Here is a 24,638-nt window from a genome sequence, read left to right as displayed (position 1 = left end):
ACTCTGTTATTCAAACTCATTGGCACTACTGACTCGCACTAATTACTAAACCTCAGGGAGCCTGGATCCTTGGCCCAGGAAAAAGCACCATGACCTTTATGTGTCCTTCTACCTCTCTCCAAGTCTCAATTTCTCTGCTTATTAAATGGGGATATAATACTTATCAAATCTATAAAACTGTGTCATTAAAACAATCAATGTGATTGGAAAAGCTTTATAAATAGGAAACATACAATCTTAAAGGCTTAAGTTACAAAATACCTTTTGGAAGGTAATTCTTCACAATATCAAGAGCCATAAAACTGTTCATACCGACTGACCGAGGCATCCCACTCCCAGAACATATCCTATGACAGGGGTTTCCACCTTTTTTCCCTATCAGTCCACCCAGAATGCTCCCATGGATAGCACATTCCTAGATTACAGGCCGAAGCTTGTTTGAGGTAGGATGTAGATTATGTATAATTCTCATTTCTTTGCCACTCAAAAAGACCCATCCCAGGAAAGGGTGTTACTCTAGGAGTCATTTGAAGGAAGTAAAAAATTCACCAAATGCAGCGAATCACTTATTAATAGATTGTTTGCAAGTTTTGCAACCCCTCAAGACCCAGCGGTGTCTTGGCATTCAAGTTAAAAACTGCCATCCTTATGAAATAAAAGAATTTTAAACATGCATATACATAGGAGTTGGCGAATAACGATAGTAACATCATTGCCTCCTCACAAAGGTCCTGTGAGGTGGACAGAAGGGACTTACACTTTCTGGTCTCCACGTGGAGCCATGGTTTTGTAACCATGCAAAATAAGTGGAGAGCCAGTAGGGCATGATGGATAGATCACTGCTTGGGGGTCATTTGGCCTAACCCGCTAACATTTTCTGGCTGTGATTCCTTGAGCGTGTCATTTCAACTCCCTTGGTCTCCCTTTACTCAAACTGACCCCAGAGTTGTCGAGTGGTTCAGATGGAATACTGGACATTCAGTGTACTGGGAGATGTACAAGGGTGACCTGTCTCAGCATACTGACTGTCCCTGAGCTGGAACCAATAATAATGCTTCAGGTCCAAAAAGTGGGCGGGCTCCCCTTTATCCCTAGAGAAAGCAACTCTCCAGGATTCTCAGCTGGTCTTCATATTGGCATACCTAAGACAAGGATAAATCGTGATCATGACAAGGCAAAATAAATATTTATTAGAAATCGTAAAAGCATTTCTTCATTGGCACTAAAATGTTCTCTATGACTTCTTAATTTAACACAGAGTTACACACATAACACTAAAATCAAGTATGTGAATTAAAATTTACAAGGATCAGGCACATTCAGTGAGAACAAGGTGACAATCCTATGTTTGGGACCAAGATCACAGTATAAACATGTAAATCAATGCAAAAATCAAGTATGGCTTACAGGCCCGGATGAAGGCCCATCGACCTGGGCCCCGCCCAGAGCAAAAGGCCACAGTTCACCAGGCTTTGAGGAAGGAAAGGAACTTCAATAATACTGGGCTCTCTCAGGCAGGGGCCTTCTAAGAGCTTAATTACTTCACAGTACAACCTCATACCTTCTGCTACAACCCAGAGAGGAAGGTAAGCACCATTTTCATTCCAAACAGATACGTCACGTGATGTCTAGAATAATAGATTCCTCCTGAGGCAGTTTAGCTCAAGGAAAATTTCTAGGCAAAACCATTATCCAAGCATGGGAGATTCCATGCCTGGGAAATGCCTACCCCTTAAATTACTGAAATGTAAATCATGAAGTTTTAAGATGTCCTTATATGCCCATGGATTCAATGTGGCACGGTGTGTGTGTGTGTGTGTGTGTGTGTGTGGTTTGGACACACCTATGTGCACACTTGAGTTTTAAATCTGTCATAGGGATCATTGGACAATGCAGACTGCCATCATGAATCATCTGAGTAAAAAGCCCTAGCCCTCCCTGACATAACATATGTGGCAACCACAAAGGCAGACTCAAGTTTACTGAATAACTGTGCTAAAAAAAAAAAAAAAAAAAAACGGAGCTGGGGGAGACCAGGAGTCAGAAACTCCAGCTCCAACAGCTCTGGTATGACTTCCTGCCTGGCTTTAAACAAATCCACTTTCCTTTCCGGGGTGTAGTTTCCAGGTGTAAAATAGGCGAACTGATCTTTTTAAATCAATGATCTCTGACTCATTGCTTCCTTTTGCTTTGGTAAACCTACCGAGGCTCAGATGATCTAGGCTGAAAGCTTTTTAAGGGATGAATATCCAGGACAGAAAATGGTCCTGCCAACAAATTCCATTCAGACCCACAGAAAACAGCTCTCCATATGTGTGAGAAGACCAAGATCCCATTACTGATTTCCATTTGCCTCACTTCCCAGGTTTTGTTCAAGTGGGAAATGGAGAGCCATGTGGCTCTGTCCATTCATATCCAAACAAAAACAATTTTGGAATGACCAGACCATGGCACCATGGATCCAAATGGCTGTACTTCAGATCAGGGCACCTGTTCTGGATGTATGCAAGTAGGGAACTCCAGATATAGGATGCTGATCTCCAGGCTAAAAGGACCTCGAAGTCCATCTGACCGTGATCTTTAACAACATCTCTAAAAAGTTCTGCGTAAACATCTCAAATACCTGGAGTGGTTGCTGGATGAATGGAACCAAAATCTTTGTCCTTGAAATTTCCAACCTTTGGCACTGGTTCTGCCCATCTGGAACACATGTGCTCCACCTACCTCTGTGACAACCCTCCTCCCCCAGTCTCCCCTTTCCAGAGGACATGTCAAGTGCCTGCTACCCCTGCCCACACAGGAACTTGACCCGAGCGTGGCTTAGAGCCCTGGTTGGCATCTGCTGGGAATACAGGGGCTGCCGCAGACTTTGCAGGTCTCAGGCTCGCCCTTGACCTCCTCTCTCAGCCCTGGCCCATCAGGGACACAAAGGCCAAGTGTCCACTCACCCAGGGTAGTTGCCACGCAGAGCAGCCCCAAGTGGAGAAACGTACCCAGAGTGGACTGCTCGGCCTGCACTCCTCGGTTTACCTCAGCTCAGATCCACTAGCCAACTGCTAAGTTGTCTAAAAGCCAAATTTATTTTTAGGCCCTTTAAAATTAAAAATTCATGATGAATATCATTGTAAGTCCACCCTCCAAGATTCCCACATGAATCCTTTTACCAGACACATAAGGCAGAGTAGATTTTCTGGCTGTCTAGGCTCCAGGGATCGGGAACAAGTCTTCTGTCTCCACTGCACCTCTGCCCCAGACTGACTGTGTGTAATTTCTGGGGGAGGAAATTGGAGGACGAGGCTCTAAATACAAGCCCTGTGCCTTGGCAAACACTCCTTTCTCACCCTCCTTCTCCTCAGCCTCAAAATTCACAGTTAACAAACATATTAAATGCCAGAGCATTTCAGGTATTTTGTTAAATTCCTCCAACGAGAACTACTGTTGTATAATAGTAACCTCTGAGATTTAAGACCGTATAAACAGAACAGCTGCTATTTCTGTTTCAGATGAAGCCACGATCCCAGCTGGGAGGCATGCGTGACTGCAGGGCCAGGACAAGGACAAGGGCCAACTCTTCCCCCAGGTCGCAGCAGCCCACACGGGCCCTGCCTGGCATGTCTCATGTGGACTTTTGTGTGTGTGAAGAAAAGCCTTTTGTCCCTGCTCTGGCCACCCTGAGGCCAAGTATATAATACTTATATCTGCCCCAAATCCCAAAATCTATTTTAAAACCACATACTTCATCTGAAGTAATTTTCAAAACTGAAATGTCTTTTCTCTGTTGAAAATAAAAACCCTGTGTTAATTACTAAAAGTGTCTCTCAGTGTGAGACAGTTCAAGCCTTGACGTGCCAAGGCTCTCATTCCAAGAGTAGTTTCCTGTTCCCTGAAGGGTCCAAAAAGGCGTTTCCAGAGCTCAGTCCCCTCCTCCCCCAGGATGTCCCACTGAGTTCAGTCCCCTGTTTGTGCTGGGATGGGATCAAGAATCCCTTCAATTCTGGAGCCCAGTCACAGTAAGGGAGCCGGTGGAATGTGTGGGCTGGGATTGGGGCCGGGGGAGGGGGAGGGGGAGGCGGGTGGGGGGGGCGTCAAGGAGATGTTGGCAGGAAGAAAGTTCTGCTCCTCAGGCCTCTGTCCCTTCCCTGCCATGCTTCTCTCCCAGCCAAGATGACCTCCAGTTGGTGAGCCCAGAGACTTCACCCTGGATTTCACTCCCAGGCTCAGGACCGCCCACCATGGATTTACACAAACTCTTTGCTAAGTGAAAAAAAAATCCAGGGTGTTTCCCACTCAGACTGACAGCAGCCTCTCTCAGTTCAGTCAGCAGCTCAGCGTGAGGGTGCTTTCTGCTTGTAGGCACACAGAGCCAGCCTCCTCCACTCTGCAAAGCCCTCAGCACCAAGTCCAGGGCCAGCCAGCAGCCTCAGACGGCCCATGCCCACACCAGCTCTGCATTCTGCTCCTACACCGAAGTTTCCGGAAATTCATCTATTTCATCAAAGGCATTCAGGGTGGTTTTGCTGTTGCTCCTGGAAGAATCTTGGATTTTGTTGAAATCTGCTTTCAAAAGAACCCCAAAATCCCTATTTTAGAAAGGCAGCGCTCTGTAACATAGGCTTCCATGTCCCAATGCACCACCTAATTCTTTTTTCACCACCTGATTTTTAAAAGTTATTCCAGGTAGGGTTATAAAATGTCACAGCTGAGGGGCATCTGGGTGGCTCAGTCAGTTAAGCATTTGACTTCAGCTCAGGTCATGATCTCATGGTTTGTGAGTTTGAGCCCCACATCGGGCTCTGTGCTGACAGCTTGGAGCCTGGAGCCTGCTTCGGATTCTGTCTCCCTCTCTCTCTGCCCCTCCCCCACTCTCACTCTGTGTCTCTCAAAAATAAATAAACATTAAAAAAAAATTTACTGTCACAGCTGAAGGGGACCTGAGAACCAATTTGCTTCAACCCTCCCATTTTGCAGATGGGGAAAATCGGGGCCCTCACACATGATTTGCCTAAGATCACATGGTCAGACAGGTGTGGTGGCCACGCTTTCTGACAGCAACAGTACCTGTCCGTCTTACAGGCCCTGGATCTTCATTGAGGAAGGAGACATGCGTTTTCCATTCAGTCCACTTCACCTCATTGATCCTGCAAGTGTAATAATCATCCTATTTCTCAACTGCACCTCATTAGATGCAAACAAATAGCATGGCTTTTGCGGTGTCCTAGACGGCCCTCCTCTGTCCACCCCAGGGATCTGGGACTCCTACCTCACATGGTCATGTCAGCATTTTTAGGGTTTGAAATCTACCCAAGTCCCCATTTTCCCAGGCCTCAAGGGATTGGTCTCCTCCCAGTGTGTGGGGCCCCAAAACTCAGAGAGGTGTCAAGGGGACATCTTTAGACAGCTACAGCTGCTCCTTACTGGTCTATGGGGAAGGAGGGGAGGAGGGCCCAGGCTGAGATATGACAGTGTGAGGAGTAAACTTGTGGAAGTTTAGAAGTTTAGGGTTAAACTAGGGTTAAGGTCTCACTAGGTGAAGGTGGTTAGGGTTCAAACCCCAATAAGAGTGGGCAGAGTCTAAGGTGCTAGATTATAAATGGAGGCAGTGGTTTGGCTGAAGTTCACATTCAGAGAACATCTCTAGAATGAGGGTGTCAAAATTAGAGACACTTGTTAGGCTAAGGATGACAGCCAGAAACGGTGGTTTCCGCGGTGTGGGATTCTCAGTCAGAGAAGCTGTTTCCGGTAAGGTGATACACAGAGGGCAGTGTGTAAGGTCAGGCAGTCAGACGGGGGTAGGATCGTCAGAAAAGCTGGTCACGGCATGAACAAGCACTTTCTAAAAACCAGACAGCCTGATATCTGTCGAAAGTAGCTGTCTCACTTTCCACTTGCCAGTGACGAAATGTGCCTCGGGTCCCCCGGGTCACATGAACCCACACAGGATAGAGAGGAGGACAAAGAGCGCCAGGCCAGCAAATGTTTCCTAAACCAGACAGTGTCAGGGAGAGGCCATGGAGGCCCTGCAGGGGGCAGAGAGGGGAACTGCAACCAGCAGTCTCCTTTCCTCTCCCTTCGGAAGCTCGAGAAACCTCATCCCAGGGCTAGCAACCCCATGAGAGCAAATTCCCTGTTCCGAGGAGGTCAGAACCGACTGTAGCTGTGGTTTGGGAAGCAAGCGGTGGCACCGTTTCTCCAACGTTCACCGCCTCATCTCTCTCTCCCCACCCAAAGACCACCACCACCCGGGGGCCCCTCTCCCTTTGTTACCGCAGACACAGCCGGAAATCTTCCTCCGCTACCTTACACAGCTCTCCCATCCGGAACCTGCTTCTCAGCCATTCTGGTAACATTTTCTCAAACTCCAGAATCGTCCTGGCTCTCTGGGGACATAAATGAGACTAAGCACATCAGTGAGGAGCCAGCCCAGGAAGACATCTCCACAGGGTTGTGCGCACGTGCGCACGTGCACACGTGCACACAAGTACATGCACACACACCACCAAACAGCCAGCTCTCCCTCCACTGGGCGCTTAATGCATAGATCCTGAGGGTTCGGCTAATCCACAGATTTCAAAAATGAAAAGCCAGTAAGTTTGGGAAAAGTGTTCAAATTGCTTTAAACATAACATAAACAATGTTTCTGGAAGTCCAGCAGCTTCCTAAGTGAAAATGTTAGGATCCTGGGATCCCACAGGGAAGAGAGGGGCAGACATCACGTAGTCCCACCTCCATGCTAGCCTTGGACTACCCCTCAGCAGTTTTCCTGTCAATAATTTGTCAAATCTATCCTGAATATAATCAACGAACTAATTAAGAAGGCCGTAATAATTAGAAACTTCCTGGTCATTGCCCCCAACACCTCAGTTCTGCCTTCTGGGGCCACAGAAGGAAACTATCCTCCCACAAGTAGCTCTGCAGATATCTGAGGGAACCCTCACCTTCTTGAACTCTAGTTCCAACACCTTCTCTTGTGAGGCACAGGATCCAGTCCTCTCTCAGGCCTGGTAACTGGTTCTGGACCATCCTATGGGGTACTGTCCTCAGTGTATAAGGCCCACAGCGTGTAAGAGGTGGCAGCCAGGGTCGAGGACAGCAGAATTGTCCTAGGCCCTATGCTGCTCCTCTCAATGCAATCTAAGGTCACAGTTCAACATCCACGTATCACGCCATTAACTCTGAGCAGTACATGTCCATAAGCCTGGGTTTGCATCACATGTGCCGTTGTCCAGTCACACTGCCTAGACCCTCTACCCAGGGAACCTGGACTAAGACTTCCTCAAACCTGGCCGACCGCAGAGCGCTTATGCAGATTCCCAGGCCCCCACCCCAGATCCACTGGTGCAGACAGTTGTCAATACCGTGTGCTGAACTTGGTCCCCGTGAAGGCCCCCGTGCCAGGGCCTCTGCCAGGCTCACCTGTAGACGCCAGATGCGCTCACTCTCCTTGGAGACGTTCTCCACGGTCTCTCCCATCAGGGCGATGAGCATGTTGAGGAGGAGGACGAAGGTGAGGATGACGTAGGTGATGAGCAGGAACAGAAAGAGGATGGGGTACTTGGAGTTCTGTTGTATGTTCAGGTCGCCCAGGCCTATAGTGAGCTTAAAGAGTTCCAGCACCGAATCGCTGAAGCTGCCATAGGAGCTACAGTCCTTGTTGTCACTGGAACACTTCTCGATCAATGAAGCCAGGGCTGGGAGGACATAACAGGGTGTTCTCCTCTGGCTCTGTGCCTGGCTAATTACCCAACAAGCTCATGCATACTTGCACGTAGACACATGCCCCCCCTTCCTGCCCCCCCCCCCCGCCCTCCCCCGCCACATACACGCTGCAGCCCTACTGCCTCATTCTCTCTGGCCATTTAGATTCCACCTCCAGCCTCAGCTCCCGGAAGCTTCATCAGGCTGGTTCTTTGCCCTGACCTCCTGCAGAAAGCTCTTCCTGCCCAACAAAACAGGCTCCTCTACCCTGCCATTTGGCCCTTGATCACTCACAGACTTGCAGAGTTGTGAATTATAATCCACATGTATCCCTGGTTCCCCAACCAGGCTTTGGACTCCCAACTTCCTATAGCCTGGGCCATCCTCCAAGACTGTAAGGTCCTGAGTCTCTTTCTAATGCTCTGTAGGGAGACTCCCTGGCCAAGACCTGGCTTCTTTCTTCTCTTCTCTCCAACACACCATACTAGTGGCTCATTGTTGGATGGATGGATGGATGGATGGTCAAATTAATGAGTAAATGGATGGATGAATAAATAAACAAGTGAAGGAGTAAATAAATAAGCACATTGTGGTCCAGCAAAGATACCAGAAGATGGGAATGGCTGCCTAATTTCAAATGCCAATGATCCCTGGGGGGCTGGTGGATGGGAGGAGGAGAACTGGCATGGGAAAATACAATGATATCTTTCTCTGCAGGAGTTGTAAATAAAATAAAAATAAAATCAGGTTGTACAAATGAAGAGATTTTAAGTGGGGCCTCCCTATCTCCAGTCCCCAGCAGACCAGAGGCTCTCATAGATATATCCGAAGTAAACTACAAGTAACACGATGCGTGGGGCCAAAGGAGGTTATCCCCATGCATTAATTTACTCCTATTTTTCAAAGACCATTGATGAGTCAAATTTCTGCAAACTTTAGTTTTCCTATTTGTAAAATGGGGCCAAAACCACCTGCCCAGCCTACCTCAGGTTGTGGGGCCACATAACATGCTGGATGTGAATGTGGGTGGCATACCCCACAGTGTGGATGGACAAGAGTGACGGGTCTGCTTCTAAGCCTCAGTTACCTTATGATCAGGGATGATGACGCCCCCTTAGTCGAGATACTGGGAGAAGTAAAAAGACAATGCTTGGAAAATGCTTAGCATGGCAAGTGCTCCACTGGTAGGTGACATAAGTGTTGCTGAGGCTGCTCCTGTGCCTTATCATTTTGACATCTATAGAAGGTGCTTTACAAATGTGGGAGTTCCTATTATTTATAAATCAATTACCTACTCCAAATCCAAGTAAGAACACAATATATACAAACAAGAACTTCAGAACATCATGCAAAATGACCTATAAAGAAAGAAACATGATTCAAGGGTAAGGTTTGAGCACATATTCACTAGACCCTGATCTCCTTACTGCTTCCCCTCACCAGGCCCCTCACCCTAACCATGCCTTCCCTCAGGCTGTCCTCCCTTCCCCTAGACAAATCCCCCTGATGCTCCAAAGTTCAGCTCTAGGCCGACCTCCTCCAAGAAGCCTTCCTTCCCTTCCCTTCCCTTCCCTTCCCTTCCCTTCCCTTCCCGCTCACCTCCCTCCTCCCTCCTGGAACACAGTCTGTCTCAGTCCCTGATGATTCAGCCTGTATGGGAGCACCTTTCTTCACAGACTCACATCTGAAATCCTCACACTTCCTGGGGGCAGTGGTGTGCTGGAGCCAGCACATACGCGCTCGTAAGAGCTGACGGTTACGTTTTCATGAATTTTGTAAGCTGGTGTTTAAACACAACCATTATTAAAAATTAAATCGCATAAGCTTATAATTAAGTAAATTATGTTCAAAACAAAGATAATATTCAACACTCATCACTTAGTTATTTTACAATTACCTATGCTCTTAAGGTTATTTACATCTACAGCAGCCATACGGTGTGCGTGTACTACATAATGTGTTACTGCACATCTCTTCCCGACTCTGTGTTTGATGATGTCGGTACTGGTAGCTGGAAATCAGCCATGGTAGGATTTGCACCATGGAAATTGGTAAATGGTACAAATCAGAGACATTATTCTGCTGATTGTCTAGGTCTGGAATTAAGACAATGATAGAGAAAATGTTAAGGCAGATTAAACTTCCAAATGTATCCTATCTGTAGCTGCTGTATGGTGAATTACACAATAACGTTAATGAAACAGTCTTCCAGCATTTGAAAATTATCATCCAATTCAGCAAATAAGTGGCTCACATCATTGACAAACAAGGGAAGTTCCCACATAAGGCTTCATCTCACACCTTCAAGTCAAGAAAAATACCAACCAGCATTTATGCTTGCAACAATACTTTTGTCAGTTGCAACCACAGGTTGGCAACAGATGGAAGAGCTCAACAAAATCAACAAATCATTCTGCTGGATTCACCTCGCTATGTGGAATTTACAACAAAGAGCATAATTTATTTTATTATTTGTAAATGGTGTACTACTCATCCTTTGCATAGTAAAATTTATAATAAACATAATGAGTGTGTATGTGTGTGCGTGCGCGCGCGCGTGTGTGTGTGTGTGTGTGTGTTTCCCAGAGAGCTGGTCGTTAAATATTTACCAGCACACCACTGCCTGGGTGTGAGCATACTTCTTCATAAAGCGTTATTCCTTCCCTGTGTCCAACAAGCCAGGTGTTTTCGGGTCTGGACACTTAAAGCCTGACCAAAGGCAAAGAGAGACGGTGGGGTTTGGGAGAAAGAGCAGAGGCTAGCCCATGAAACAAGGGCCTTTTGTTCTCCAGACCTGTCTCCCCACCTGAAAATGGACAATCTCTGAGGGCTCCCCTGCTGCAGAGCCTGCCTGTCTGCGATGCTCAAAAGCTCCAACGCACCTTCTGGATCATGACGCTGTACATGCCCATGGACTGGAATCCCCGCGTGTAGTAGAGCATGTTGGCCCAGCCCAGGGCCATGGCCAGCACAAGGCAGGCGAGGTACTCTTTGTAGGCAAACAAGTACAAGAAGACAGACAGTATCACAAGCACAGCTTGGACAAAACTGTTCAGGAGACACAGGAGACAAGGGCCTTACTTACTCCTCCTCAGCATACGGGTAGATACTCAAATCCCCAACCTCCCGCACCCTGCGGGCTAATGCCAAAGAGACAGGCGAGGCTGCCCTGGCCCCACTCAACCATGTCTGAAATCCAGCCTTGCAGGAGCCATCAGCAGATGCGAGTCAGGGCCAACAGTGGGCTGGCTGCAGCTGACAGGGACTTGTTAAAAATACAGATCCCCAGGACTCAAGGAGATTCTGTTTCAAAAGCCCTGCAGAGCAGCCCAGGCAGTTGGATGTTTTTTAAATCACCCACGTGATTCCACGTGATTTCTGAGCCCCACATAGGTCAGGAAACCACTGGGGTAGACAGGATACAGTGAATAATTGCATTTTTAACAAAAATGACAAAAACTGACCATGTCTATACTTAAAAGCCATTCATAACAAAAGTCTCCCATGACCTACTTTTTAAAATCTTTTTTGGGGTGCCTGGGTGGCTCAGTCGGTTAAGTGTCTGACTTCGGCTCAGGTCGTGATCTCACCGTTTGTGGGTTCAAGCCCTGCGTCAGGCTCTGTGCTGACAGCTCAGAGCCTGGAGCCTGCTTCGGGTTCTGTGTCTCCCTGTCTCTCTCTGACCCTCCCCTGCTCACACACACTCTCTCTCTCAAAAATAAATAAATATTAAAAATAAATAAAATCTTTTTAAAAGCTATAACATACGCTAAACGATAGATACGCTAAACAGAGATTGGTTGCACAACAAAATGAATATACTTAATGCTGTTGAACTGTACACTTAAAATGGTTAAGATGGTAACTTTCATGTTACGTGTATTTTACCACAATTAAAATTATTAGGGTACAACATATAACAAACACACCGGATCAAAATTACTCCTAAACATCGCTAACCATCAGCTATGCAGACATCTGGATAAAAAGCTCTCTTGCTTATAACATCACAGTCTCCACGGTTATAAAATATCTAAGTAGCTAAATTAGGACACAGGCATCCTTGTTTTTCTCATGCAGTGAAAAGCAAATGTTTGGGTGATCGATACATTTTGGACTGAAGTGAGGAAGCGTGTATACACCCTCCTCATCACTGCCAAAGCACCTAGGAAGCAGAAGAGAAGGACAGTGCATCGGTGCCTTTTGTCTGCACTAAAGCCAGTGGCTGTATAAATGAATTCTTCTCTGGAATTATCTTATTTTCTCAAAGGGAAAAAGACTCCCATGTGGCTCACATCATGGGGCAGTCCTGCACCTGGCCTACCACTCACTGAAGTATCTGGGCACCCCACCTGCCCGCAGGGATGAAGAATTCCGTTCGTGCCTCTAGAAGGCAGGTACATAGGTAACAAAACACCTAGGTATTTGGAAACATTGGGCCAAGATTCAAGGTCCTATAGAGACCCAGCTTCCCAAATGCTCAAAAGAGGGGACCTACAGAGCTATAGAGCCAAACATTCTTCGTCCCATGCTGCAAATCCTGCTCCATTCACAGGCAGCAATGCCGAATCAGCCTCTGTTCATTTAGAGACAAGGGTCACATAAGCCTCTGATGTCATCTGCACGTGACCTCGTTCAGAAAGGCTGCTGGGCTGGGTTTTCTGGCTAGGGCCCTAAGGTGGTCAGCCCTCCTCTAGCATAAGATGAAGATGACTGGGAGGCTGGGGTTAAGGCTCTGCATGACTCACTTCCATGCTCTGGGCTTTGGTTTTTCATGCTACAGATGCGACTCTATGATTTCTCCAGTGCTTTCCAGCCCTGATCTGCCAGAGTCCGAGATGGTAACCTTGGACCCCCACACAACTAGAAGGAACTGGCCCAGACCATCCATCCCTTCATAAAGAAGTAAACAACACTACTAAGCCTCCTCCTGCCTTCTCTGCCCCATCTGCTGCCCAGGACTCTATGTCAGGGTGAAGTCAGTCATCACTGCAGCCTGATGGTGGGCACTATGGTAGGGTCTTCTGGTCCTCTCCATGGGCATCCATGGGCCTCTCTTACTAGAGGGGAGAAAGGAGGTCCCTGGCCACGAGACTATGGCAGGATGACTGAGACATGGTGACGTGGGAGGATGGTCATTCCAGAGGACACAGCACCCACGACACAGGACTTGAGCCCTGCCTGTGCGGTGCTGACCAATGGGATAGACTTACTTACAAGACAAAGTGAAACCAGGCATCAGAGAGAATGGACTGCAGATCTGAGGGTCTCAGCAGGAAGATCGCCATGCCCTGAGGCCAGAAAGGAAAGAAAAGCTGTACCCTCTCCATGCCTCTCACTGGAGGATCTGAGGAAGGCAGTGTCTCCCCAGGACTGAGGCTCAGTGAGGGGGAGGGTGTGAAGGCCAAGCCGGAGCCCAAGTGAGGGATACGGAAGGGGATCTGTGCTGGCACGCAGAGGCAGCCCCAGGGTAAGCATGGCTGTGTACCCCCAAACTTCTCACACCTCTCACTACCCCCTTATCCCCACCCAGACTCTGCAAAGCAGTACAGCCACACAGCTCCCTGCCATTCTGCAAATGTGGCCCAGCTTCTAAAATCAACAACACAAGAAACAACGGGTACTGGCGAGGATGTGGACAAAAAGGAACCCTTGTGCACTGTTGGTGGAAATACAAGCTGGTGCAGCCACTGTGGAAGACAGCATGGAGGCTCCTCAAAAAGTTAAAAATAGAACTATCCTACCATCCAGTAATTGCGCTGCTGGGTATTTACCCAAAAAATACAAAAACGCTAATTCAAAGGGATACATGCACCTCGAAGTTTACTGCAGGATTATTTACAATCACGAAACTATGGAAGCAGCCCAAGTGTCCCATGATAGGTGAGTGGATAAAGAAAATGCAAGATATATAGCTATATATCACGATATATATATATATATATATATATATATATATATATATATATATATAATGGAATATTATTCAGCCATAAAAAAGAATGAAATCTTGCCATTTGAAATGACATGGATGGAGCTAGAGAGTATAAGACTAAGCAAAAGAAGTCAGTCAGAGAAAGACAAATACCATACGATTTCACTCACATGTGGAATTTAAGAAACAAAACAAACAAGCAAGGAGAAAAAAAAAAGAGAGACACACAAAGAGACAAACCAAGAAACAGACTCTTAACTACAGAAAACATACTGATGGTTACTAGAGGGGAGGTGAGTGGGAGAATGGGTGAAATAGGTGATGAAGATTAAGGAGTATACTTATACTGATGAGCACTGAGTAATGTACAGAATTGTTGAATCGCTATATTGTACACCTAAAACTAATAGAACACTATGTTAACTGCACTGAAATCAAAATTAAAAATTTAATTAAAAAAAAAGACAAAAAAATTATACGGCCTTGCTTTGCCGCCTCTGAGCCTTTTTTTTATGCTGTTCCCCATGCCCACCCTGTAATGGCCTCCTCCCCAGTGTCCTCATGCCCAATCCCACCCTCGCACACTAAAGGCCATCTCTGCTTTCAAGCCTTCCCTCCCTCTCCTATCCCCAGATAAAAGTCATCTCTTTTCCTCTGAGCACTTGTCTGGACCCCACACAGGGCCCTTTTCGTAGCCTATTTTAAAGTGCAGATATTTATGTCTATCTGAAATCCCCTACAAGACTGTGAGCTCAAAGAGGACAAATTCCCTCCCTCCCTATCACCTCCCCCGGGGCCCCACAAACAGAAGGTGTTCAGCATGTATCTGTTGATTCACTAGTTAGAGGGATGGATTGATAAGTGATCAATTGATAAACAGATGGAAAGATGGAAAATGGATGAAGGATAGAAGGACAGTGGGGAGAAATGATGTGAATTCAGATGAATGACAGGGTCAGTGACAGGTGACTGAATGTGTGGATGGAGGGACAGGAAGATGGGTCACTGAGTGGCTGGGAGGGTAGATAAATGGCTTATAGATGGGCAGGGGGGTGGAGAGGTGGAAAGTAGGTAGGACAGACCTGCTGATCTATTTATTCTCATTTTGTAACTAAGAAATCCAAAGCTTAGAAAGGAAACGCCTCCCCAAAGCCGCTCAGTAGTAAGGCAGAGCAGGCTGGATCAAAGGCAGGCCTGCTGTCACTCTGCCTGCCTTTCAGGCAAGTCCAAACGGGCTCTGCGGCCCACTCACCTCTTTCACAGAAATGCACGTGGCCCAGATGAGCACGAACATCCTTCCCAAGAGCTGTAGCCACCCCATCTTGTGTGTCAGGGCCAAGGGGTGTGGGAGGGCCTGGCAGGAAGGGAAGGAATGGATGGGTGCAGAATGGGGAATGAGGAAGGCAGGGGTCATGCCAACTCTGGAGGGACCATGCACATACACATGCCAAACCCTCAAGTTGAGCCAGAGGCCAGCACGAAGCCTGATCTCTGTAGGGTGTGAGAGAAAGAAGGGCAGCTCCCTACCCCTGCCCCACTCACAGTGGGAGCCCGGAACTCTACGGTGAGGACACAATCCAGTCCATGTTAACAGCCCCTCACACCTCATGGCATTCGTTCGTTTCAGAACCCATCCGTATCCCGATACTCACAGGACACTCACAGCTGAAATTCTGTGCCCTGTGTAATGAATGGGAAACTGAGCCCCAGAGTGATGGGAAAGCTTGTTCAAAGTGACCTCCCCCTCCTCCCATTTCCTGTGGCCCTCACAGCAGAAACACCCAATCAGCTCTAGATTGAGATGGAGCCTGGGCAGGGTCTGCGTCTCCCAGCCCTCCAGATCTCCCCACAATAGCTAAGCACTGGAGACATATTCAGTTTCCTAGAAACTGTGAAGGATGACACTTGGGGAATGCCATGCAAATGTCTTGGTCATTCTGGGCCTCAGTTTCCCCATCTGCACGTGGGACTGCTCCCAGGTCCTGAAGCTCTGACCGTCGCACCACCCTCCCTCCAGGCGCACACGTACCTCCTCCTCCCGGGGGCGGTAGTAGGAAACGAGAGTCAAGGTGATGTTGTAGAAGAAATAAAAGCAGAAGGACAAGAAGAACATGTACTTGGCAAACTTCTTCCACTTCATATGCAGCAGCGTGTGCAGGGGCTCCAGGGTCAGCATCTCATGCCGGTTCTGGGGGTGGAACAACACTACCATTTTCAAAGGGCCTTCATTCCAGAGGGAGCTCTGAGTCAGCACCACCCCTGGCAGAAGGGCCAGTCATTGTGTCCCATGACTGGTTGGTCTGGGAATGTTGGGAAGGTAATTTCCGACTCTGTAGGCTCCTTCCCAGCGCCCCCAGGCAGCGGCCGAACCCCACAGGAGCCAGGCTTCCAGCAGGAGAACCTGCTGCTCAGTGGGGAGCGAGGGCTACAAGGGGGAAGGGCCATGACTGGGGTTATGGCCCCAACTTGGCCCCCTTCACTGTGCGACCTTAGGAAAATCCCTGACCCTCCCAGGGCCTCAGCTTCCTCATCCATAAAGTTGATAGCAATCAAACTGCCCTACCTGTCAGGCTGCCGTGAGGATTCCAGGGAGACCCCAGACAAAGCAGGCTCTGGGAAGCATGACTTTTGGTAACACATGGAGGATGAAGATCCAGCCTGCTGCCTCACTTCCCCCAAAAGCCAAAAACCTCTCACTGCTGATCCTCTCTCTTCCCCTCCAGCTTTACAGATCTCCCCCCTCTTGCCTACTCCAGGAAGTCCTCCCTGATTGCTCCAGCTATGCCTTCCCAGAGGGTAAGGGGGTTTTTGGAACCATTAGGGAAGAGGGGGAGAAACAGGATAGATAAGATCAACACCAGTCATCCCACCCTCGCACCCCCACTCTCACACTGCCCAGGCCAGGATTCTGGGCCCACGAGACCCCCACCACAAAAGTTTACAACCCAAGGTCAGCTGGGAACAGGCAAATACAGCACCTGCCCTACCCCTCCCCTTTCTGTGTCAACTCTGCCTACTAAGGCAAAAGACTACAGACATGTCCAGCTAGTGGCATGGGTCTTCCCAGTGCCCCCTGAGCCCCTGGCCAGAAGCCAGCCTCCCACCCCTACTCTTCCCCAGCCCTCCCAGGAGACCCACATCAATGTTGGTGTTGTAGACGATGATTTCCAGCACTGAGTTGTCTGTTGTAGTGTCCACGTTGGTGAGGTCATAGAGGGAGGATGACACAGGCCCATACGCCCAGTCAGTAAACTTCCTGGACAGGCTCCGGAGTGGCTTCTCCTTGATCTCACGGCTGAGGATGTACTTCAAGATCTGGGGACAGGAAGAGAAACAGCTGTAGAGGAGGGCTGGGAAGATGCTCCCACCTGGATGGATTGAAGCCTGCCCGTGCGTCTGCCACCAAGACCCCTGGGCTCAGCTTTATCTGTGGAATGGGTATGAAACTTGCTGCTCAGTCTGCTTCCAGGGACTGTGAATACCAGGGACGAAAGGTGTGGAGGCCCTTTGCATGATGCAGAAAGCTGCACAATCAGCTCGTAAATCCTTGTACCAGTTGGGGACCCCATTTAGTGAAGAATCTGGGAATCGACAATTCTGAGAACTAGTTTCTGTTTGACCTGGATGTGAGAAGATACTAGAAGTTTTTCTGGCTTCCCCATCCCTCAGTCAAGACCATGCCCATTGAGGCTCACTCGCCTACTGACTGTGGGCCAGACAAGGGGTGATACAAGAGTGCCAGCCTGGCAGAGAGGCCTCGGAAACCCACTCTCCAGGTAGTGATCCTCAAACCCCACTGCATGGTAGAGTCATGAGGAACACTCAACAATCCCTTACCACCAGCTAATTCGGTCCGAATCTCTGGAGGGGGGATGCAGAGATCTGTGTTTTGTAAAGCTCCATGGGCAGTTCCAAAGCGCAGGCAAAGTGGAGAGCCACTGCTCTCCAGCTCACTGCTTCCCAAGACAGGGGCCAGGGCTTCCTGAGGCACCAACCCAAGGCCCAGGAAGAGGGTCCTGCTGGGGAGAACAGCATCAGAGCCGTGATCTCACATATTCCCATGTCATCTCATATGGGAGCCTTGTCCCCACAGCCCAGACAGAGAGCTCCCAAGGACAGGCAGGTCTCCCCATCCTGAGCCCCCAGCCTTGAAAAGCCTCAAGGAACAGGGTGTGTCTTAAGCGTCTCTGCACCCTCCACTCCTAGCATGGTGGCCACCTTGGGCATCGTCCAGAAAAGTTTTCCAAAGAACACTGAATGAAGAAGAAAAGGGACCAGGAATGAGGCGGCCCCATCCTCAGGACTGGCCACAGGGGAGCACATTGTCCTCTAGAGAATCAAGGGGACATGGGGCCATGCTCCATGCGGACACAGCACTTGCCTCAGAGGCTGGCAGGGAGGGGGCCTCAGAGGAAGCTCCACTTGCAGCCCTAATCTGACTCTCCTCAAAGCCTCCCACAAACTGTGTCCCAGCTATGGGTAGGAGACAGTGGGGAGAGTGGGGACACACACAATTCCTCCTCTGTCGAAGCCAATCTCCAACACCTCCTTCCCCCACAAGAGAATGAAAAGGTCCCTTGTGAGCCCCAGGCCTGACCACTGGGTCTAGACCCAAGGCCCTCGGGGCACCCACCTCCCTTGTCAGCTGCCCCGAGGCTGGCACAGCTGTGATTGTTCAACAGCCCCTGCACCCACCCAGTCCTCCCACAGCCTCCCGGGAGCCTCAGTCCCCTCCCAAGGATCAGACACCATGGAGGCTGAGGAGCAAGCTTCTCTGAGCCTTGCCCCCCACCAGAATCCTGACCTTGATCTCAGACCAGGTTGTGACTCCAGCCAGCCACAGAGATGGGAGCCCACCCCAGCCCGAGTCTTCACCAAGGCTAAGCCTTGAGTTCCTCAGCCACACCACCAGGGCACAAAGGGCCGCAAGCAGTCACACTCTCTGCTGGGGACTCAGCTCAGAGGTTCAACATGAGAGACTGAGGTCTCTCCAGATCCAGAGCAGCCATTCCGGTACTCCTGTCCTCATGAGACGCTGAAGGCCCAGAGGGTCAGGCCCAGCCTCCGCTTGGGTGCCTCGCCACCTAGGAATCCTCAGCCACAAAGCACATGAGGTATTGTGTCACTGTGGTCTTAAAGCTCCCTCACTCTGACCCCAGACAAAGGGTTCCAGAGCAGGGGATAGAAACAGAGTGTTAGGGACTGAAGTCCAGACCGGGGGCCCCACACGCTGCACCTCAGTGGTCCTGTGTGGTCACTCACTCAGAACAAACCCAACTCAGGCCAAAATGCACTTCAAGACCTAAGGCCAAGATCTTCCCCAGGCCAAGGTGTAATCTGTGGAGTCCCCAGAAAGGCCCCATGAGCTGGCAGACTGGCAGTGAGCCTCCCCGCTCTCCTTCCTGCCCCCTCAGCAGGCCCCACCTCGGCCTTGCCCATCTTGGCAGCCAGCTGCAGCGGCGTGAGGCCATCATTGTTGCACATGGTCTCCAGCTCCCAGGTGCCGCTCCTCAGCAGGATCATGTCATACATGCGCTTCACAAAGTCATTCTGCGTCTTGAAGTCCTCAGCCACTGTCACCAGCGCGTGTAGGATGTTATTTCCCCGCGAGTCCTGCGAGGTGATGTCTGTCTGCTCGTTCCCCATCAGCAACTGCACAATCTCGGGCTGGTTGGTACATGCTGCCAGGGCCAGCGGTGTCTCGCCTGGAGGGTGGTAGGGGAACGCCAGAGCTCAGTTCCCTCTTAGACCAGAAGAGTGTTCCCCAACCCTAGGACTGAAGCCCATATCCTTAGCAGGACTGATCCCTCAGATTCCCTGTGACTTCTCCCCACACCCGCCCTGTATGGGGGAGGCTAAAGCGACATCACTTCTATAACCTAACTGGTCTCTCTTCTACCACTCTGGCCCTCTAACACTACCTTCAGCCTTCAGTACAGCAGCCAGATTGACCGTACTAACACATGAGACTCACCTCACCCAAAATAAAAGCTCAAGTTAGAACAAGAGCCCACAAGGCCCTACATGTTCTGACATCATCTTCTCTCTTACCCTCATAATTTCCCTCCAGGCACAACGACCTTCTTCCTTTTCCTAGAACATACCAGGCATTTTCCTACCTCAGGGCCTCTGCACAGGCCATTCCCTCTGCTGGTAGTGCTGTTTCTCAGTATCTACATTGTTCATTCCCTCACCCCCTCCAAATCTTTTGTGCAAACGTCATCTTTTCAATTATTACCCTAACCACACTATTTAAAATTGGAATCCACCTCCTTCCTGCTCTGGAACTCCCGATTCCCTTTCCCCTGCCTTACTTTTTATTTTTTCAATAGCACTTAGCATTTTCTAACATATTTTATGGTGTTCTTATTTATTATGTTTATTGTTGATGGTTTTCCTCCAGTGTAGAATGTAAGTTCCATGAGGGTAGGGATCCTTGTTTTGTTCACTGATACATTTCCGACACCTAGAACACTGCCTGGTATATATAGTAAGTGATCAATAAATGCTTGTTAAAAAAAGAGAAGGCAGGTGACTCACACATGGTCACACAGCAAGCCTGGGATAGAACCAGGACCGGACAACAGGTCTCCTGCTGTTTTCTTTCCAATCTCCCTCCTGTTCCCTCTCTTCATCCCTCCTTACAGACATTTCCCAACACTGTCTCCAACGGGGTCTGACGCTGGGCAATGGACTGGACAAGACCCTGTCCTCCTGGCTGCTCAGACCCAGGCTGTCCTGACTGAAAAACCACTCAGAAGAGAAAATAGGCCAGAGGTTGTCAATCAAGGGCTGGAGTGGGAAGACAGGTTGACAAAGTTGTGTGGGAAATTTTCTGGTGTGATGGAACTATTTATGTCCTGTCCTAATCGTGGTGGTGGTTACACAACTGTATGCATTTGTGGAGCTGAACAGAACGGCCCGTTAAAACTGTGAATTTCACTGTATCTAAAGTATATGTAATGATCTTTTCTTCACCCAGAGTGTCTTGACCCCAATTGCTTTTGGATTCTCTAACTTGTGAGTCAGGAAATTTTCCCCTCTTACTTTTGACTTCCTAGGTGCATTCCTGGAAGGCACTGGGCCCAGTGCCTGCATCAGCTCCTTACTACACTGGCAAATCATTCCCCTTCTGGGGACCTGTCTTTGCGCCTATAAAATAGGGCTTTGTCCCCCAAGTCTCGGTTCCCTACACAGGGCTGCTCAACTGGATGCCCAAGTGCCCTCTAAGATCACAGCTGACGCCCCCAGAATGCAGCTTTCCCATTCTCTCCCCACCTCTCCAGCTCCTCCCTCTCTGGTCCACCCTGGATGTCCGGTTCAGAAGGGTTTGCCCCTTGCGGCCGCCCCGGTCCGGGCTCTGTACTGCTGGGCCTTGGACATGTTGAGCAGGCAGGGATCAGCAGTGGGGGCTCCAGGCCCTGTCCCCCAGCGCCGGTTGGGGCAGCCCGTGCCGGGCGGGGGTGGTACCCACCAAAGTAGAAGCCCTCGTGCTGGTACTTGGGGTTGAAGAAGACCCCGCTGGCGTGGGCATTGACGTCGGCGCCAGCAGCGATGAGCAACGCAGTGACGTCTCCCTGCCTCCGCTCAATGGCGATGTTCAGTGCCGTCTGCCCTGCGGACAGGGTGGGGACGGGGGAGGGTCGCTCAGTGGCTGAGCCCTGGGTGACGCCTCCTCTGGGGCCTCCACACCCTCCACAGAGCCACAGCTAAACACTAGCTGCCTGTCTGGTCTGTGTCGCCCAGCTGTCAAGAATCCCAGCTTCATTCTTTGCTCCATTCATTCGCATGGACGCAAGGAATATTGATGGAGTGACTGCTCTGTGCTCCCGTGCCAGGCGCTGGGGACAGGGAAGTACATGGGGTGTGGTTTTGATTGTTTTCCTCGAGAAGCTCATGGTCTCACTGGGAATTAAGTGCTATGATACTGGGAGGGGCAAGGGCTGTGGTACCTAGAGCAGGAACTCAACATAGCCGGAGGTGGGCAGGGCCACAGTTCCCAGAAGTGACCTCTATGCTGAGACGGCTTAAGTTTATCAGGGCTGGGTGGGCTGGCTCAAGACTTCGTAGGCCAGGTTAAGGGGTTGGAACTTTATCCTGAGCACTGTGGGAAGTCATAAGGCATTGAAGCAGGCAAGTGACATGACCGGAGTTTGGGGTTTTCTACCTGTGTATTTTCCCATCACTCTGGGTGCAGAATTGGAGGATGCATTAGAATCAGCCCAGATTTGTGAGGAACTGTCGCTCCAGAGGAGAAAGAAATGCTGAGGCCGAAAGACCCTTAGGAGAAAGAGTCCTCAGCATGGCCTGAGGGAGTGATTGGGAGAGAAGGGGTGACTAGCCCAGGAGCTGGGAGAATGGTGCCCCAGGGACTGAGGAACAGAACAGGGGAGCAGTAGCAGGAAGGGGCTGGAGGGACCTTAACCCTGTTGGTGGAGGCTGTAGAGCCTCCAGATGGAAGGGACTGGAAGGCTGGGGGTGGGGAAGGGTCTCGGAATGCCCCACCAGAAACAGCATTTTCCAGAGAGAGGCCACCGTGCCGTGCCATACACAAAATAAAGTCCTGGTGGATTAAAGAACTTGGCGTTTAAAAAAAATGGAAAGTTCATTTATAACTAACCTTTTGGCAGGGAAGACCTTCTTAAGTTATAAAATGCAGAAACAACCACAAAAGAAAAACAAACATGTTTGATAAGGTAAAAACTAAAGCTTTCTGTATTTCAAAAGACATCTTAAAGAAGGTTAAAAGGCAACTGATAGGCTGGGGAAAATATCTGAGATATAGAGACAGTATGTTTTTAAAAGTTCCTGATATATTAGCCAGTAGACAAACAACCTGATAGAAAACTGAGAAAAGAATTATTAACAAGCACCTCACAGAGAAGAAAATTCACAAGGCCAATGAAGAAAGTGAAACCTGTTTGGAATCATTGATAATCAAGAAAATGAAAGTTAGAATCTAACAAGTTAACACTTTTCCACTTTTCACCAGCCAGATTGGCAAAAACCAAAACCAAACAAAAGGATAATTTCCAATATTAGTGAAGGGTGAGAAGATGAGTATTTGGGGGAGAATAAAGCAGTACTTTTTGAAGGCAAATTTGGCAATTATCATTATACATTTCCTTGAACCCAGAAAATCCAAATCAAAGTATTTTCCTAGAAATGTGCACACTGAGCCCAGGGTCATAGACAAGAATGTGCACTGTGAGATATTGGCGAGGATGCGGAAAAAGGGGAACACTTTTGCACTGCTGGTGGGAATGCAAACTGGGGCAGCCACTCTGGAAAACAGTATGGAGGTTCCTCAAAAAATTATAAATAGAGCTAACCCTATGACCCAGCAATTGCATTACTAGGTATTTATCCAAAGGATACAAAAATGCTGATTCGAAGGGGCACATATATTCCAATATTTATAGCAGTGCTATCAACAATAGCCAAATTATGGAAAGAGCCCAAATGTCTATTGACTGATGAATGGATCAAGAAGATGGGGTACATATATACAATAGAATATTACTAGGCTATCAGAAGAATGAAACCTTGCCATTCGCAACAATGTGGATGGAACTAGAGTGTATTATGCCAAGCAAAATAAGTCAGTCAGAGAAAGATAAATATCATTTGATTTCACTCATATGTGGAATTTAAGAAACACAGCAGATGAACATAGGGGAAGGGAAGGAAAAATAAGATAAAAACAGAGAAGGAGGCAAACCGTAAATACACAAAACAAACTAAGGGTTGCTGGACGGGTGTTGGGTGGGGGTGGGGGATGGGTTGAATGGGTGATGGGCATTAAGGAGGGCACTTGTTGGGCTGAGCACTGGGTGTTATATGTAAGTGATTACTCACTGAATTCTCTCCTGAAATCATTATTACACTATATGTTAACTAACTTGAATTAAAAAAAAAAAAGAATGAGCACTGTGCTATTGTCATCGTGAAAAATTAGAAAACATTCAGATAGCCATCAACAGGGGAATAGTGAAATTAGCCACAGGATAGCCATCCTCAGACTAAGCAGGTAAAAGGAGGCAGATGCTTCGGATTCTGTGTCTCCATTTCTCTCTGCCCCACTCGCCTCTTTCTCTCTCAAAAGTAGATATTAAAAAAAAAATTTTTTTAAGTAGACAGACTTTCAAACAGACTCATATTCTGAGATGGGAAGGTGTCTGAGGCATATAGTTAAAAAAAAAAAAAAAAGCAAGTCGTAGAACAATGCAAACAGCACCATACTATTCTATGTTAAGGAGGTAAGTGAATAAATAAAACCATCTACTTCTATGTGCGCATAGGCACATGTGTAGAAAGCCTAGGAAAGTCTTCCAAGTCTACACACCATAATAATCAGTTCTGGATTGGACCGTAGGAAATAGGCAAAGGAATTTTTTAACTTAATTTAAATATTTAAATGTTTGACAATGAAACTCTCTTCATGTGTTATTTATGTAATTAAAAATAGTTATGTTGAATCTCAACAATGGATATATAATGGTTCATTAAGCTAATATCTCAAATATATGTTTAAAACTTTTAATAATAAATGTTTTAACTACATAAATTGCCTTGGAAAAGGCACGTTTCTGAAGGCCTCTAATAAAATGCTAAAAATTATAATATTTTAAAAGTGGTCTTTAGATCGTCTTAGCAGCATATGGAGGAAATATTAGTTATCTTTGGATCCTCTTGGCAGCATATGGAGGAAACATTAGCCTCTGCCTGCCGGGGGAACTGAGACTCAGAAAGAAAAGCAAAGTAACATGCCCAGAGTGAGGAAAAAGAGGACACTGGTGGTGCTGGAGCCCCTTAGCCCCAGGCGGCAGGCAGCACCCAGGACTGAAGGAAAGGTGCCAGAAGATACCATCAGAGGGAAAAAATGGGGTGGGGTTGGTTTCTGGGAAGACAGAAATAAACGGCTCTTCCCACCATGCGGAGAGAGAGTGGGTGCTCACAGCCCCCAACAAGCCCACCAGCAAAGAAGGAAGGGGTGAGGGGAGGCTGA

At 48.4% G+C, this 24,638-nt stretch overlaps 1 protein-coding gene across 6 annotated transcripts in view; it reads right to left on the bottom strand.

The window, feature by feature from the left end:
• Positions 1-1,171: 1,171 nt before the first annotated feature.
• Positions 1,172-24,638, bottom strand: part of TRPV3 (transient receptor potential cation channel subfamily V member 3) — a 39,574-nt gene continuing 16,107 nt past the window's right edge. Inside the window, exons 7-18 of one of the 6 annotated variants that reach the window (XM_027034693.2) lie at positions 21,105-21,245; positions 19,055-19,335; positions 16,769-16,945; positions 15,660-15,818; positions 14,883-14,984; positions 12,913-12,986; positions 10,578-10,743; positions 8,987-9,053; positions 7,414-7,688; positions 6,265-6,377; positions 5,059-5,138; positions 1,172-4,554 (exon numbers count right to left, since the gene is read on the bottom strand). In XM_027034693.2, coding sequence (XP_026890494.1) covers positions 4,460-4,554; positions 5,059-5,138; positions 6,265-6,377; positions 7,414-7,688; positions 8,987-9,053; positions 10,578-10,743; positions 12,913-12,986; positions 14,883-14,984; positions 15,660-15,818; positions 16,769-16,945; positions 19,055-19,335; positions 21,105-21,245 — 1,730 coding nt within the window. In that variant the 3' untranslated portion in view covers positions 1,172-4,459. Of the gene's footprint in view, positions 4,555-5,058; positions 5,139-6,264; positions 6,396-7,413; positions 7,689-8,986; positions 9,054-9,338; positions 10,744-12,912; positions 12,987-14,882; positions 14,985-15,659; positions 15,819-16,768; positions 16,946-19,054; positions 19,336-21,104; positions 21,246-24,638 lie in introns of those variants that run through there. The other 5 variants (XM_027034692.2, XR_008294075.1, XR_008294076.1 and 2 more) reach the window with 5 other exon arrangements.

This window comes from Acinonyx jubatus, chromosome E1, assembly GCF_027475565.1.
Source record: "Acinonyx jubatus isolate Ajub_Pintada_27869175 chromosome E1, VMU_Ajub_asm_v1.0, whole genome shotgun sequence".
Classification (NCBI taxonomy): Eukaryota; Metazoa; Chordata; class Mammalia; order Carnivora; family Felidae; genus Acinonyx; species Acinonyx jubatus.
The sequence above is the reverse complement of the archived record's forward strand: the minus strand, read 5'-3'. Positions and strand labels throughout refer to the sequence as shown.